This window comes from Aegilops tauschii, chromosome 7, assembly GCF_002575655.3.
Source record: "Aegilops tauschii subsp. strangulata cultivar AL8/78 chromosome 7, Aet v6.0, whole genome shotgun sequence".
NCBI classification, from domain to species: Eukaryota; Viridiplantae; Streptophyta; class Magnoliopsida; order Poales; family Poaceae; genus Aegilops; species Aegilops tauschii.
In genome coordinates this window covers 426,197,719-426,215,364 of record NC_053041.3, presented here as the reverse complement: position 1 = coordinate 426,215,364, position 17,646 = coordinate 426,197,719, and the positions used below count along the sequence as shown (strand labels likewise).

The following is a 17,646-nucleotide window of genomic DNA, read 5'->3' as shown; positions in this document are numbered from 1 at the left end:
CCTTAGTCACATTGAGCTCATTATGATGATGCATTACCGAGTGGGCCCAGAGATACCTCTCCGTCCACGGAGTGACAAATCCCAGTCTCGATCCGTGCCAACCCAACAGACACTTTCGGAGATACCCGTAGTGCACCTTTATAGTCACCCAGTTACGTTGTGACGTTTGGCACACCCAAAGCACTCCTACGGTATCCGGGAGTTGCACGATCTCATGGTCTAAGGAAAAGATACTTGACATTGGAAAAGCTCTAGCAAACGAAACTACACGATCTTTTATGCTATGCTTAGGATTGGGTCTTGTCCATCACATCATTCTCCTAATGATGTGATCCCGTTATCAATGACATCCAATGTCCATAGTCAGGAAACCATGACTATCTGTTGATCAACGAGCTAGTCAACTAGAGGCTTACTAGGGACACGTTGTGGTCTATGTATTCACACATGTATTACGATTTCCGGACAATACAATTATAGCATGAATAATAGACAATTACCATGAACAAAGAAATATAATAATAACCATTTATTATTGCCTCTAGGGCATATTTCCAACAATTGCCGCATTTTATGATTATGAAATTAGGCAAATGGATGTCAAAACTGCATTTCTGAATTGATTTCTGAAAGAGGAGTTGTATATGATGCAGCCGGAAGGTTTTGTCGATCCAAAGGGAGCTAACAAAGTGTGCAAGCTCCAGCGATCCATTATGGACTAGTGCAAGCCTCTCGGAGTTGGCATAAACGCTTTGATAGTGTGATCAAAGCATATGGTTTTATACAGACTTTTGGAGAAGCCTGTATTTACAAGAAAGTGAGTGGGAGCTCTATAGCATTTCTGATATTATATGTAGATGACATATTGCTGATTGGAAATGATATAGAATTTCTGGATAGCATAAAGGGATACTTGAATAAGAGTTTTTCAATGAAGGACCTCAGTGAAGCTGCTTATATATTGGGCATCAAGATCTATAGAGATAGATCAAGACGCTTAATTGGACTTTCACAAAGCACATACCTTGACAAAGTTTTGAAGAAGTTCAAAATGGATCAAGCAAAGAAAGGTTTTTTGCCTGTGTTACAAGGTGTGAAGTTGAGTAAGACTCAATGCCCGACCACTGCAGAAGATAGAGAGAATATGAAAGATATTCCCTATGCTTCAGCCATAGGCTCTATCATGTATGCAATGCTGTGTACCAGACCTGATGTGTGCCTTGCTATAAGTTTAGCAGGGAGGTACCAAAGTAATCCAGGAGTGGATCACTGGACAGCGGTCAAGAACATCCTGAAATACCTGAAAAGGACTAAGGATATGTTTCTCGTTTATGGAGGTGACAAAGAGCTAGTCGTAAATGGTTATGTCGATGCAAGCTTTGACACTGATCCGGACGATTCTAAATCGCAAACCGGATACATATCTACATTGAACGGTGGAGGTGTAAGTTGGTGCAGTTCTAAACAAAGCGTTGTGGCGGGATCTACGTGTGAAGCGGAGTACATAGCTGCTTCGGAAGCAGCAAATGAAGGAGTCTGGATGAAGGAGTTCATATTCGATCTAGGTGTCATACCTAGTGCATCGGGTCCAATGAAAATCTTTTGTCACAATACTGGTGCAATTGCCTTAGCAAAGGAATCCAGATTTCACAAGAGAACCAAGCACATCAAGAGACGCTTCAACTCCATCCGGGATCAAGTCCAGGTGGGAGACATAGAAATTTGCAAGATACATACGGATCTGAATGTTGCAGACCCATTGACTAAGCCTCTTCCACGAGAAAAACATGATCAACACCAAGGCTCCATGGGTGTTAGAATCATTACTGTGAAATCTAGATTATTGACTCTAGTGCAAGTGGGAGACTGAAGGAAATATGCCCTAGAGGCAATAATAAAGTTATTATTTATTTCCTTATATCATGATAAATGTTTATTATTCATGCTAGAATTGTATTAACCGGAAACATAATACTTGTGTGAATACATAGACAAACAGAGTGTCACTAGTATGCCTCTACTTGACTAGCTCGTTGATCAAAGATGGTTATGTTTCCTAGCCATTGACATGATTTGTCATTTGATTAACGGGATCACATCATTAGGAGAATGATGTGATTGACTTGAACCATTCCATTAGCTTAGCACTCGATCGTTTAGTATTATGCTATTGCTTTCTTCATGACTTATACATGTTCCTATGACTATGAGATTATGCAACTCCCGTTTACCGGAGGAACACTTTGTGTGCTACCAAACGTCACAACGTAACTGGGTGATTATAAAGGTGCTCTACAGGTGTCTCCGAAGGTACTTGTTGGGTTGGCGTATTTAGAGATTAGGATTTGTCACTCCGATTGTCGGAGAGGTATCTCTGGGCCCACTCGGTAATGCACATCACTATAAGACTTGCAAGCATTGCAACTAATAAGTTAGTTGCGGGATGATGTATTACGGAACGAGTAAAGAGACTTGCCGGTAACGAGATTGAACTAGGTATTGAGATACCGACGATCGAATCTCGGGCAAGTAACATACCGATGACAAAAGGAACAACGTATGTTGTTATGCGGTTTGACCAATAAAGATCTTCGTAGAATATGTAGGAGCCAATATGATCATCCAGGTTCCACTATTGGTTATTGACCGAAGACGTATCTCGGTCATGTCTACATAGTTCTCGAACCCGTAGGGTCCGCATGCTTAAAGTTCGATGACGGTTACATTATGAGTTTATGTGTTTTGATGTACCGAAGGTAGTTCGGAGTCCCGGATGTGATCACGGACATGACGAGGAGTCTCAAAATGGTCGAGACATAAAGATTGATATATTGGAAGCCTATATTTGGATATCGGAAGTGTTCCGGGTGAAATCGGGATTTTTCCGGAGTACCGGGGGTTACCGGAACCCCCCCCCCCCGGGGTTTAATGGGCCAAGATGGGCCTTAGTGGAGAAGAGGAGGGGCGGCCAGGGCAGGCCGCACGCCCCCTCCCCCTCTAGTCCGAATTGGACAAGGAGGGGGGGCGGCGCCCCCCTTTCCTTCCTCTCTCCCTCCTCCTTCCCCCTTCTCCTACTCCAACTAGGAAAGGAGGGAGTCCTACTCCCGGTGGAAGTAGGACTTCTCTCTGGCACGCCTCCTCCTGGCCTGCCGCCCTTCCCCCCTTGCTCCTTTATATACGGGGGCAGGGGCACCTCTAGATACAACAATTGATCCTTTGGATCTCTTAGCCGTGTGCGGTGCCCCCTTCCACCATAGTCCACCTCGATAATATCGTAGCGGTGCTTAGGCGAAGCCCTGCGTCGGTAGAACATCATCATCGTCACCACGCCGTCGTGCTGATGGAAATCTCCCTCAAAGCTCGGCTGGATCGGAGTTAGAGGTACGTCATCGAGCTGAACGTGTGCTGAACTCGGAGGTGTCGTACGTTCGGTACTTGATCGGTCGGATCGTGAAGACGTACGACTACATCAACCGCATTGTGCTAACACTTCCGCTTTCGGTCTACGAGGGTACGTGGACAACACTCTCCCCTCTCGTTGCTATGCATCACCATGATCTTGCGTGTGCGTAGGAAAATTTTGAAATTACTACATTCCCCAACACTTGACAACTTCGATCGTTTCAGCCCAAAGGGGTACCCGCAGCAATCAACAATGTATTATTCTCTTTTTCGTTTTTTCTTTTCTTTCATTTGCCCATCCACAACTTTCTACATTTGTTTCCGGAAGCATGTTTAGGTGTACCTTTTTTTGGGCAGGTTTGATTGTGGGTTCTTTGTTATTCTATACGTGGAGAATCTAACAGCAAGGGGATGAAGCCATTCAACACGGTATAACCATTTTTGCTATGCAACACTAGTAGCTAAATAACATTTTTTGTTTTCCAAACACTACTTTTGTGAATATGACTCCTATCAACATCCCCCCCCCCTCCTGTGTTTCTAATGATGTTTTTGTATTTATGCTTTTTGTATGCTCGGGACACGAGGTCATTGCTCAATTTCCGAACATTTGTTGGGGCGAAGCTATTCAAGCATCCTCAAAACACAGTCAAATCAGCCGAAGACTTCCAAAAATTGTTGAGAAGCTCATAGAAGATGCCTTTTCCGAAACAAGATCTTGCTAGTTTAGTTTTTAGGCTTTTGCGGGTCCTTGTGTGCGCTACATTCTTTTATGTAACTGAAACTACAAGTTTCTGTTAACTAGCTAGTTGTCTTTTACGGAACTCAAGCTAGAGCATGTATCATGCATGCTGGGGCATGTCCCTTTCCCCCCTCTTTTCTTGAAAATGCTGGAGCATCACCCATGCTTAGCTATCAATGTGAACTAGAGATGGATGCAGAGTTGGCAATGAAAATGACTGGCTTTTTTGCAGTGTTTTTCCTTGCTTATTGGTATATTTTTTGCTGAAACAATGAATCCTACTGGTATTATTATGTGCTTTGGGGAAACATGTTGTAGCAAGAATGCACAATGAAACCATCATGTATCACCAGTCATCTATAGAATAGCTTTTTTGAGCACTAAAAACATGGTCGCAACATGAAGCAAACGGTACATTCATGTATGTGCAGGTTCATGTATATGCCAGGGAGGACAAAATGTATAACATGAATCATGAAACAAACAACACATTCATGTGCTGGAGTAGTACTGGAAATATGGCACATACCTCAAAAAATTTCAAAAGACAAAATGTGAGCTATCTTGAGTGTCTCAAGTCCAAATATGAGATCTCTTATTTTTTTCTGTTTTAGCGTAACATACGTTTTCCAAATTGAAATAGAACCTAAATACATCATCAAGGTTGCAACAATGAAAGGAAATAATGAATGTTTTCTGCTCAAGCACAGGGAATGCAAACCATCTTTGACTAGGACCAAGAACTTCCCCCTGGCTACTTGTTTTCGGTTTATTGGGCTTTCTAGCGTGCACACACCCAAAGACCCTCTTGATCATTATTGCATCCTCTTGTTTCTGGCCTCTCTTCTGGTTGTACTTTGTAGAAGATATATGTGTGCCGAACCCCAACTTGAAGGCATAGTCATTGTATAATTTCTTGGCATCCTCAATTGTGTCAAACACCATGCCAACATAGGGTGGTAGTGGCTGCGATGAAACATGCCAACTTGAAGGCATATCCATATATGTCATCTGAATCATCTTGCATCTCATCATCAACATGCAACAAACCATCTGAATATTCATGATTATCGGAAGAAAAGTTCCCTTGGACATAGCTCTCTTCCCCTTTATTCCCAGCTTCCTGGAATGAGACACATGTTTTTTTATGTAAATAGAGAGGTGTTGTTTCAGAAATTCAGGCACACAGATACATCAATTAACAGTTTTTCAGCTTCATGTGCACACACAAATCTTCACTCAATGTGGCCTTTTCTCACATAAGCATACACATTCAAAATTGTATCACAGTGATAGATTTTACTTTCTTCATCAAATAGGTTGATAAATAACAAGTAACAGAGGGGATCATGTTGCACAGATAGAAGAAGCAGACAGGTGTGTGGGGATGTGCTTTGGTTCCACTCACACACATGAAACAAAATTGATTTTCTAGCTGCCACACACATGAAACAAAATAGGAATTCTAGCTAAAGAATAATGACAATTTCGATGGACGTTGGTCTATGATGTTTAACATGATTATCGAGAGCCTCAATTTGAGAGAAACTGAGCTCACCGGTAGACAGTTTACATGGGCCAACTCGTTACCTGTTCCGACTTATGAAAACCTGGATAGGGTACTTGCTAGTGTGGAGTGGGAACAAAAATATCCGTTGGTGTCGGTTCATGCGATGTAGAGAGCGATCTCGGATCATACACCACTCTTTTTAGATTCGGGCGAGGCTACCCATGTGGCAAATAAAAATATCTTCTCCTTCGAGCAAAGCTGGTTTGAGCGAGAAGGATTTATGGAGATGATTGCACGCGAATGGGCTAAGCCGGTTACGGGAAGGACACATGTCGAGAGATGGCAGAATAAAATTAGACACCTCCGACAATTTCTGAGAGGTTGGGTCAAGAATGAGAGTGGGATTTATAAGCAGAAAAAAGAACGTCTAACTCAACTCATCGAGGCACTAGATGTAAAGGCTGAAACCACTCTTCTTTCTGTTAATGAGAATCGAACCAAGTCCGAGGCTGAGCAAGGCCTACGTGCTCTCCTGAGAGAGGAGGAACTCAAGTGGGCGTTGCGTGCGAAAACGCTTAAAGTTGTCCAAGGGGACGAAAACACACAGTTCTTCCATATGGTTGCAAATGGTAAACATAGGAAGAAGAAGATCATACAGCTTGAACAGGACGAGGGGACAATAGTGGGGCATGAAATCTGAAAGCGTATATTTCCAATTATTATAAAAGCCTTTTTGGACCCCCGAATACATCCACGGTGTCTCTTGATGAGTCTGTGATTGATGATATACCTCAATTATAGGCAGCAGAGAACGATGTTCTCTCTGCACTGTTTACTGAAAAAAGAAGTTCATCTGGCCATAACCCAAATGAAGCCGAATAAAGCACCGGGACCAGATGGGTTTCCAGCTGAATTCTATAAGAAATGTTGGCATATCATTAAAGATGATCTGATGCCTATGTTTCACGATTTTTTCGATGGCCATTTGGAGTTGTTTCACCTCAACTTTGGTACGATAACGTTGTTACCTAAGAAGAATGAGGCGGTCCGGATCGAACAATTCCGACCCATTTGCCTGCTGAATGTGAGTTTTAAAATTTTCACAAAGGTAGGAACCAATAGATTGACACAAATTGCTCACTCAGTGGTTCAACCTAGTCAGACAGCTTTCATGCCTGGACGACACATACTAGAAGGAGTGGTTGTCTTACATGAAACACTCCATGAGATTCACTCGAAGAAACTAGACGGGGTTATCTTAAAAGTGGATTTTGAGAAGGCTTATGATAAAGTAAAATGGCCTTTTCTTCAGCAGGCAATGCGCATGAAGGGTTTTAGTGAAACCTGGAGGAACCAGGTGGATACTCAAGTCCAGAAAAGGTAGTGTCGGAATTAAGGTGAACGATGACATCGGTCACTACTTCCAGACGCATAAGGGGTTGAGACAAGGGGATTCCATGTCACCTCTTCTGTTCAATATTGTGGCAGATATGTTGGCCGTCATTATTGGCAGGGCCAAGCAACATGGCCATGTAGAGGGTCTAGTTCCTCATCTGGTTGATGGAGGGGTGTCCATTCTACAATATGCTGATGACACTATTCTTTTCATGGAACATGACATGGCTAAGGCACGTAACATGAAACTTATCTTATGTCTATTCGAACAATTGTGTGGCTTAAAAATCAATTTTCATAAGAGCGAGGTGTTCTGTTTTGGAAAGGCCAAAGACGAGGAACATACTTACAGACAATTGTTTGGATGTGAATTAGGTGCTTTACCATTCAGTTACTTGGGTATTCTGATTCATCACCGTAAGCTATCCAATAAAGAATGGAAATGTATTGAAGAACGAATTGAAAAAAAACTCAGCTGCTGGAAGGGCAAGCTGATGTCATATGGAGGTCGACTAGTTTTGATTAGCTCAGTATTGACTAGCATGCCAATGTTTTTACTTTCGTTCTTCGAAATTCCGAAAGGGGTCCGAAAGCGACTTGATTTTTTTAGATCTCGTTTCTTTTGGCAGTTTGATGAGGCCAAGAGGAAATACCGTCTCGCGCGATGGAATATCCTTTGTCGACCTAAAGACCAAGGGGACCTCGGTATTGAGAACTTGTAGATTAAGAATAAATGCCTTATGAGCAAATGGTTGTACAGGTTAGAGACAAAGCCGGAGGGCATGTGGTCTCAAATCCTGCGCAATAAGTATTTGCACTCGAAAACGCTAGCCCAGGCTACCATCAGACCGACTGATTCGCCGTTCTGGAAGGGACTTATGAGAATGAAGGATATGTTCTTTCGTAGGGTCAAATTCTTGGTTGGCAACGGGATGTCAATAAGATTTTGGGAGGATACGTGGTTAGGAGAGACACCTCTGGCCTTACAATATCCTACCCTTTACAATATTGTGCAATGTAAGAAAGATTACGTAGGTATCATCCTTCAAACTATTCCCTTGAACATCCAGTTCAGACGTACGTTAGTGGGTGAGAGATTGACAACCTAGATGCACTTGGTTCGGAGATTGATTGAAGTTCAACTCTCCGACATGCCAGATTCAACACAATGGAAGTTAACTAAAAATGGGATATTTACGGTGAAATCCTTTTATATGGATCTGATTAATTTTGGCCCCATCTCAAGGTCACTTCATATATGGAAGGTTAAGGCTCCTTTGCGGATTAAAATATTTATGTGGTTTGTCCACAAGCAAGTAATACTCATAAAGGACAACTTACTTAAGAGGCGATGGGTAGGCAACTCGCGGTGTTGTTTTTGTGCTCAGGATGAGACAATACAACATTTATTCCTTGAATGCCCACTTGCCAAATTACTTTGGAGAACGATTCATATAGCTTTTAATATCAATCCTCCAGTAGATATTGCGTCTTTGTTTGGGACGTGGTTAGCTGGGTTGAACAGATCACGTCAGCCGTATTCGGATTGGAATATGTGCGTTACTATGGGCTATATGGAACTGCAGAAATGATATGATTTTTAACAGACAACACAACTTAACTTTTTTGCAGGTTATCTTCAGAGCTACAACTTGGATCCGTATGTGGTCCTTACTCACTCCTATGGACTCCAGGGAGCCTTTGGTTACTGGGTGCAACCAATGGGAGATGGTGGCTCGGGTTATATTCAACCAGTTCGGATGGCGTTTGCATAACAGGATAGGAGTCTAGAGAGCTTATCCTTATTATTACCGTATCGGTTGTCTTTGTCCGCTTGTAATTTTCCGGTTTATGCACTTTGTTTTGCTCCGTTTGCGAGCTGTAAGACCTTTATGATGATACTTTCTGGATTTTTAATAAGAGGGCCGCATGCATCATCATGATGCAGAGGCCGGGGGTATACCTCCATTTCCAAAAAAACTATGTTTCTGATACACAGGTTTTTCATGAGTTTCAGAGACAGACAAGTGTTCATGTTTTTCAGAGTCAGGAACTCACCCAGCTACCCTAATGTGATCTGGTGGAAGCTGTTTCAGGAAACACAACCGGGGAGGTTGTGAATCGGGATGATACTCCAGCTCGCGCAGGACCCCCCCCCCCCCCCCCCCCGGCAGCGGTCGGGTATGAGAACGTTGGCCGCGGCTGTCCCCGAAGCAGCGGCCCCCGACAAGCTCGATCTGTGTCGGATCCCAGCATCTGCCTCGTGATGTGATGCGCCATGTTGTTGCAAGTTTTGGCGCTGCAGGACTAGCTGGCCCGCGCCGGCGGCACACACACTCACCGACATGTTATTGACTTATTAAATAAAATTATATCTTTTGGTAAGACAATATTATTAAATAAAATCCTATTAGAATATTTATGTAATACTACCTTGCAACCACGGTCAATTATCTAGTGTAAAAAATATATAATATCATCCAACTTTAAAACACGTAATGTGTTGTCGTCTGCTCGTTCTTTGTTACGTCATTTCTCTACTTCCTTCCACTTTTGAATTTTCCCTCTCATCTTTGGTCATTTCTAAAAAAGATTCTTAAAACCACCTCAACTTGCCAACATCTTACTGGCTTACCAAAAAATCATATTTTCTTTTGGTAAGCTGATATTATCAAAAAACATCTATATCTCCATTGCAACGCACCAATTATCAAGTCGTGTAAAAAACTGGAAATGACAACATGCACAATGGCGGTAAGTGTTATTCTGCTCCCGAGCTCAAATGAGCTCGGATGAATAGTAAAAATCGAAAGAAAATGAAAATATTCAAAAAATTCTGCTTTTTTGTGGTAACCTTTGACAATTGTTTTATATGCTTCAAAATTTTGGTCACAGAATGAAATTCATTGAAGTCATGAAAAAAATCAGTACTCCAAAATGCTTTCAAAAATAGCATTTTTGGAGTATCAATTTTTTTTGCCATGAGTTCCAGGAATGTTCATTCATGATAAATTTTTGCAAGCACATAGAACATTTGTCAAATGTTACAACAAAAAAATAGATTTTTTAAAATTGTTTTACTATTTTTCTCGATTTTACTGTTCACCGGGAGCATTTGAGCTCAGGTACAAATACCCCACGTCCCACAATGGCAACCTTTTTGTGGGATTCAAAGGAGTTTTACTTCATGATAATAATCAGCTTATAGACGGCCTTTACAATATTAGAAATAAATTTCGGGTGGAGTTGGGTGGGGGGGGGGGGGGGGGGCTGACGGTGGACAATGATAGCTATTCATTCTTTCTTCCTATTTGAGGTTCACATCTTCTCTTGTGTGTCTGTACCCTAATGAATGGTGCGATCATTCCATACAAGAAGCGGAGGCACATATCTCCACACCACTCTTCATTATGGGCCACGTCTTGCTGCTTTTTTCTTGTGATTCGGTTGTTATGTTAGTTGGGTGATGTGTAATGGGAAGATTGTTTTTGGGCCCCAACTTGGTATAGTTTTTTGGAACTTGTGGGAACATGTTCTTATTCATTGATGGGTTTTTGGTTTACATGACCAATTGCAGCGAGCGCCTATCAAAAAGCACTGAGATTTTGGTATATTATTAGCAATTTAATTTTTTTTTTGGTTGATATAGTTTAATGTAGTTTAGAGTTTAGGGATTTGTTCAAGATAGCTAATAATAGGATTCTTAATAATGGAATTAATTCTTTACATACTACTTTGTGTACCTTCTTTATTATTCCTTGCGCAGTTGTGAAATTAGCACAAATTCCCTTTTTAGATAGTGGAGGAATGTGAGGCAGACCAGCATACACCTAGCTCAACGAGAAAGACATAGGAAGACAATGCAGAGTAGTGGAAGGGAGATGGGACACGCCCCCCCTTCAACGTCCAACCAACAAAACAACCCCCCCTGTACACCTGTAGCGCCAACAGATAGTGGCGGAGACCAGCGGTGGTGGCAGGGTTATTCCCTACACTACCTACAACCCACGTCCCACCATCGGGAAGACGTTATACACAAATAGCTAGACGCACTCGACACATACATGGCAGGTGGATCCAACGGGCCTGCACGGGCCATCCACCAACCAGCAACCAGGTTCTACCCCGTACCTCTAGCCTCGATCAACCACATAGCTTTATTTCTAGGGCGTTTAGTAGTTGCAAAGATACATCGACATTGCATCCCATGATCTGTCAAAATCTTTTGTAACCTCTCTAGGAGGGCGGCCCATGCATTGAGCGGGATGAAAGTAATAGGTGCATATTTTGAACACTGGGCATACATGTGACACATGTCAAAGGTCCATGTTGGCCAAACTTGTCTGCCCCGAAAATTAACACAGGGGTAAATGATCCATAAAATGGAAAATTTCTTGCTTCACAAAAGAAAAACATGGTGCGTCTAGTAACACAATATAAAAATATATAACTTTTTTGCAAAAATGTAGTAAATTACAAATTTGGGTAGTAAAAAAATTATGTTGCGGATTACTACATTTTATACATTATTTTACTAGATTTTGTATATAGCGTTACTAGGAGGTGTAGTGTAAGCTATCTACACTCATGCTTACAATAGCGTAACCCTATATATATATAGAACACTTCTAGGCATCACCATGTTAGCTCATACATGTGTGTTTTCATATAGAAAATATATGCATAGTTCTACATTAAGGACAGTATAATCGAGCCTAAAGCGAGCTCTCTCAGCGATTTGCGTTTTTAACCGTCCATTTTCGTGATTTGAATATTTCTGGCCGTCAGATTTCGCGTGTACAGCCATCTCTCCCGCACTGGCCCAGCTGTCCCGTGGGCTGCTGCTCCAGAGGCTGAAACGAAGCTTTCTGGTTAACTGGGCCGTCGGCCAGCCCACAAGACAGCTGCGCTTCGGTTAAAGAAGGTCCATCCACGAAGGATACTTGCCTAAAAAAACCGACGAGGGATACAGGTAAGCCCGTGCCCCGATCACCTCCGCCTCCCGGATCCGAGCCGCGCCCCAATCTCCACCGCCTCCTGTCTCTGAGCTCCGATTTGATCCACCGCGTGTACGAGAGGCGGCTCGGAATGTGGGCCGGAGGGCGAGGCGGTGCCTCTTGAAGCAGTGGCGAGCGACCGACCTAGCGCGGGCCTCACCGGCCGATGCGGAGAGTTCATCCGTCGTGTTTTTAAGGCGAGGAGTCGAGCAGTTTTCCGTTTCATTTAGGAATTAATGGCAGTCGAGGGAGCACCGTGGCGGCGGATGGTAGAGGTCCGTCGCTCCATATCTTCTCCCCTTCTTCCTCCTCCGGCAATACAAGATCCATCAGCCATTCTTCTCCCCTAGGCTGCTGCTATCTGCATAATTTCCCTCCCCTGCTACCTTCTCCCTCTGATTAGTTCGACTCATCCTAAATCTGTCTTTTCTTCTCCTTTTTGCTGCAGGTTGTGGTATTTTGGTTTGGGGACTATTGGAGGCTGGTTCTGGAATTTTTCAGGAAGAGGAATTCATGAGCCGGCTAGATTTTTTTTTGAGAAAAGGCGTATTGCCATCTTACATCGCCCCAAGGGCAGGATTACACTCGTTTGCTAGAACCTCTCGTAGGTCATATGGGACATCTGCTACATACATAGCATCCCCTGTCCTCCTTGCATATGCGGCCATTTCATGAGCCAATTTGTTCCTGTTTCGTTTGACTGTGCTGATTGACACCTCTTCAAAACTATGCATAAGGTATCTCACGTAATCAAAGGGAATAGTGAGGAGAGATTAGCATCTTTGCTCTTCAGCAGTGTGGCTGCATTTGCACAGTCCGTCTCGATACATAGCTTCCCCCAATAGCGCTTCCTTAATTCTGCTAAACCATAGAGGATGGCGGCCATTTCAGCTTCCTCGGACGAGCTGCATGGAGTCAGTTTTTTACAGATGGACAGAGCAACACGTCTGTTACAATCTCTGACAACAATGCCTGCATAAGTCTCTCCAGTACTAATTAAGAATGATGCGTCGCTGTTTAATTTCCAGGTCCCGCTGTCTGGCGGCAGCCACCACTCAGTCTCGTCAGCGTTTTCTGATAGTGTGGCATTATTGGGGCTGTTGCTTCTGCTTGTGATTGAACTGTCAGCCATGGGAGCAGTAATCCCAGCGAAGATCGGCTTTTTCCTTTTAACTCTTGCAGATAGAGCCTGACTACAGCAAGAGTATACATCCATATTGGAGGCCTGCATATTTGCCTCCGGATCGTTGTTGCCCATGTATGCAACGCCCAGCTCATTGTGGTATTTGACTAAAAATTGGACTGAAGCCCCAATCGTCGCTCTTCCTTTTGCATGAACGCAGTCCTCACGTAGCCACCATGCGCGCCACAGCAAGAGCATGATTTTCTGCCGTACGTCCATACTGCATGTGTCCAGCAGCAGTTGTAGCCAATCCACCCCTGTATATTTGAACTTCTCTTCTGCCGGCAGGTCCCAGACCTTTCTCATCTCCATGCGGAGCGCCCTGGCCTTGGTGCATGCGACCGTAGCATGGTACTCGTCCTCTGTTTCCTTTTCACATATATTACAAATGTTGTCAATCTCCAGTGTTCTTTTCCATTTGTTTTTCTTTGTGGCCAAAGTTTCAGTTGCTACTCGCCACCCAAAAATGCGAATTTTCTCAGGGCATTTGGATTTCTAAATTAAGTCCCAAATACTTCTATTGTCGGCTTCGCATACTGAACTTGATGCATCAGCCCCCACTAGCTGTTTAAGCTGGAATCCCAGTTTGTAAGCACTCCGGACAGTGAATATACCATTTTTCTCACTATGCCAGGCCACACAATCCTCAGCGCTGGTGTTGGGCAATTTAATTTTGCATATTTCTTCTGCATCAAACCCATGGAACAGATCCTTCATAAGGTTAACATTCCATTCACTGCCGTCAGAGGTTAGAAGCTGGTTAACCCATCTCAAACGTGACCGTCTCTTGAAAGTGGCCACTTTCAGTCCGCTTTTCCTGGGTATCCATTGATCCCTTTGGATCTGAATCCTTTTTCCATTACCGACTCTCCAGATTAGACCTTTTTTGAGGAGCTCCAGTCCGTGCTCAATACCTTTCCATGCTTGAGAGGCGTCTGAAGCAAAGGATGTGTCAAGGAGTTCCCCATTTGGGTAATATTTTGATTTTAATACCCTTGCACACAGGCTCTTAGGTCGTTGTAGCAACCTCCATCCCTGTCTTGCTAGAAGTGCTTGATTAAAAATTTGCATGTCCCGAAAGCCAATTCCTCCTGCCCTTTTTGGTTTCACCAGTTGGTCCCATGCCGTCCAGTGGACTTTCCTACGCCCTTCCTCCTCACCCCACCAGAATTCTCTGATTAATCGCTCGTATTTGTCACAGAAGCCGACCGAGAGTTTGAATACTCCCATTGTGAAGACCGGAAGGGATTGCACTATGGATTTGACATGGACTTCTTTCGCCGCAAAAGACATGAATCTTCCATCCCAGTCGCTACATCTCTTCATAAATCTGTCCATGAACGGTTGGAAGTTAGCATCTTTCATTCTTCCTTCTGGTGTAGGTAGCCCAAGGTATTTGCTCTCAAAGGTTGATGTGTCAATAGCCAATATACTTTTAATTTCCTTTTGCACTTCAGGTGGGCAGTGTTCACTGAATAAGATTGAGCATTTGCTATTGCTTAGAAGCTGCCCTGTACATCTCTGAAACAATGCCAATGCATCCTTCACTGCAAGAGCTTGCTCTGTAGTAGCCTTGAAGAAGACAAGGCTATCATCCGCAAATAACAGGTTTGAAATTCCGGGGCTGTTACGTGCAACTTCCACTGGTGTAATACTTCCTCCCAACACTGCTTTCTTGAAGATATTTGCTAGTCCATCCGCCACACAGAGGAATAGGTAAGGGCTCAAGGGGTCACCCTGTCTAAGCCCCTTCGAAGGTGTGAATGGTTCAAGAACTTCCCCATTCATTCTCACTGAGAATCTCACTGAAGTTACACATTTCATCACCCAATTAATCCAAACTGGACTGAAACCAATCTTCTCCAGAGCACCACGCAGGTAGTTCCAATCCACTCTATCATAGGCCTTTGCAAGATCCAACTTATATGCACAGTGGGTATTGTGTGGGTTTTTGCTATGTTGAATCTTGTGGAAACATTCGAATGCGATGATAGCATTATCAGTAATCAGCCTGCCCGGAATAAAAGCACTTTGGGTTTCTGAGATTAACTCATCTAGGTAGGGGCGGAGTCGGTTGACCAAACACTTGGATATGACTTTGTAGATTACGTTACATAGACTAATTGGCCTGAAGTCTTTGAGACTTTGTGGATTCCTTCCTTTCGGGATGAGTACAATGACCGTGTCATTGATACCTTCAGGCATGATGCCATCCTCAAAAAATTTCAGAACCGCTTCTATAACATCCTTCTTGATTGTACTCCAGTTTCGCTGGAAGAACCGAGCCGGAAAACCGTCTTGACCCAGTGCTTTTAGAGGGCCTATCTGAAACAAGGCATCGCTCACTTCTTTCTCTGAATTTTTTTCCGTGAGTTTTATGTTCATATCATCTTGGATTGATCGGGGTAGCAGCTCAATCAATTCAAATGGAACGACCTCTTCATCTTTTGTATACAGTTTTTTAAAGAAGTCTGTTGCCATAGCATTCAGTTCAGTCTTCTTTTCAATCCAGGTTCCCTCCTCATTCTTCAACTTTCTTATTTGATTTTTCTTTTGCCGCCAAGTGGATTTTTTGTGCAAATATCTTGTGTTTTGATCACCTTCTTTTATCCAAGTCGCTCGTGATCGTTGTTTCCACATAAGTTCCTCTCTGACTAGTAGCTCATCCAACTCACCGGACACCTTTTTTATGCGTTGTGTGTTCTCTTCAGAGTTGGCCTTCTCATACAGTACTTTCAGTTCCTTCCGCTTCCTGTCAATACAACCAGATACAGAGCCAAAGTCCTTTTTAGACCAATTCTGTAATGATTTTTGAACCCCTTTGAGCTTCTCTGCTACTGTAGCTAGTAAGGCGCCTGACATGTTTTCTTCCCAAGCTTCTTTTATTGCACTGTCCAGAGAGGGAACTCGCTCCCACATCGTTTCATACCGAAACAATGCAGGTTTTCTGGTGGTGTCTTCAGTTCCCAACGACAGTAATAAGGGAAAATGATCCGATCGGGATGTTGTGACGTGGAGTACACTTGCGTTTTGAAACAACTCGGACCATTCAGGTGATGCCACTCCCCTATCCAGCCTAGCTCGGATGTTCTTTCGTCCTTGTTGCTTGTTATCGTAAGTCCATTCAGGACCATGGTAACCCAGATCATGAAGATTACAGTATGCCAGTACATCTCTGAAATTGCCCATATACCTTTCAGATCTTTTTGCTGCAGAGAAATGTTCACTTTGCCATAATGTTTCATTGAAGTCTCCTATCATCATCCACGGCTCAATCGATTTTGGTTTTATTCTTTTCAGCAGGTTCCACATGTTATGCCTCTCATGTGCTCTAGGCTCGCCGTACACAAAGGTACCCCGCCACATCGGGCCATGGGGATCCATACGCATATGCACATCAATATACCTCAAACCATAGGAGAGTAATTTTATTTCAACACTTTCATCCCAAAACAGGGCTATACCAGCACCTTTTCCCATGCCATCGTGGGTGATGCAGTTTTTGAGGCCCAGCCTCCATCTTATTCTTTTGACGCTCTCCTCACACTGCCGCGTCTCAGAGATGAACACGACAGAGGGGCGGTACGTGCGCACTAGGCACACAAGCTCACGAACTGTCCCGGGGTGGCCCAGTCCCCGGCAGTTCCAACATAGGATCGTCATTCCTCCTGACGGGCGCTCTCCGTCGCGCCCGTCAGTTCCCTGGCAGCCCCAATACCGGTAGCTTCCTTACCACCTATCTCTCCTACAGCTCTCTCATCCTCTTCCTCTACAACAGCTCTCTGTTTCTTACACATGTCCCCTGTTACATCAGACGCACTAGCCATAGCCCCAGTAGATGTGGCCATGTCACCCGTGCCTCTTTTTCCTAGAACTGAATTTGTCTCCCCTGGTTCCTTTCTTTCCTTGAGCTGCTAATATATTTTGCCTTGGTTTTGAGACCTGTTTCTTTTGGTGCCTGCAACTTCCCTGACTTTGTCTCCGTCTCTACTGAGTTAACAGTAGCAGCGACAGGAGAGGCCTTAACAGAGTCGGGCTCGAAACCCGGCGGGTAGGGAGGGGTTGCTGCATCCTCGATGGTGTGTGCGAGCGGGGTTTTGTCGATGTCGCCCCCCGCCCCTGTACCCGGTGGTGTAGATGGCGAGGTGTCCGCGTCAGCCATGGCTATGGTTGGAGTAGAAGCCGTGGTCAGCGCGGGTTTCGCCGGAGCCATCTTTGTGTTCTCGCCGATGCTCGTCTTCCTGGTGCCTTCATTTCCAGTGTCTTCGCTCACTCTAAGCGCGCTAACCGCTGCGATTGCCGCTTGTACAGCCGGGTCCAGCAGCACATCATCTGGAATATCCCTGCATCTTACCATCTCCTGTGATCGAGCATGCATCACCTTCTTGTCTCTGCCTAGCTTCTCCCAAGCCAATTT

The 17,646-nt window shown here is 43.9% G+C and overlaps 1 protein-coding gene across 1 annotated transcript; it reads right to left on the bottom strand.

Annotated features, from left to right (window-relative positions):
- Nucleotides 1–12,788: 12,788 nt before the first annotated feature.
- LOC141027233 (uncharacterized) lies at nt 12,789–16,892 on the bottom strand. Its single transcript, XM_073504216.1, has 4 exons — nt 16,636–16,892; nt 15,905–15,981; nt 13,767–15,034; nt 12,789–13,598 (listed from the first exon to the last, which is right to left on the bottom strand). Exons 1-4 carry the CDS (start codon nt 16,890–16,892, stop codon nt 12,789–12,791), a joined length of 2,412 nt encoding a protein of 803 aa, XP_073360317.1.
- Nucleotides 16,893–17,646: the final 754 nt, after the last annotated feature.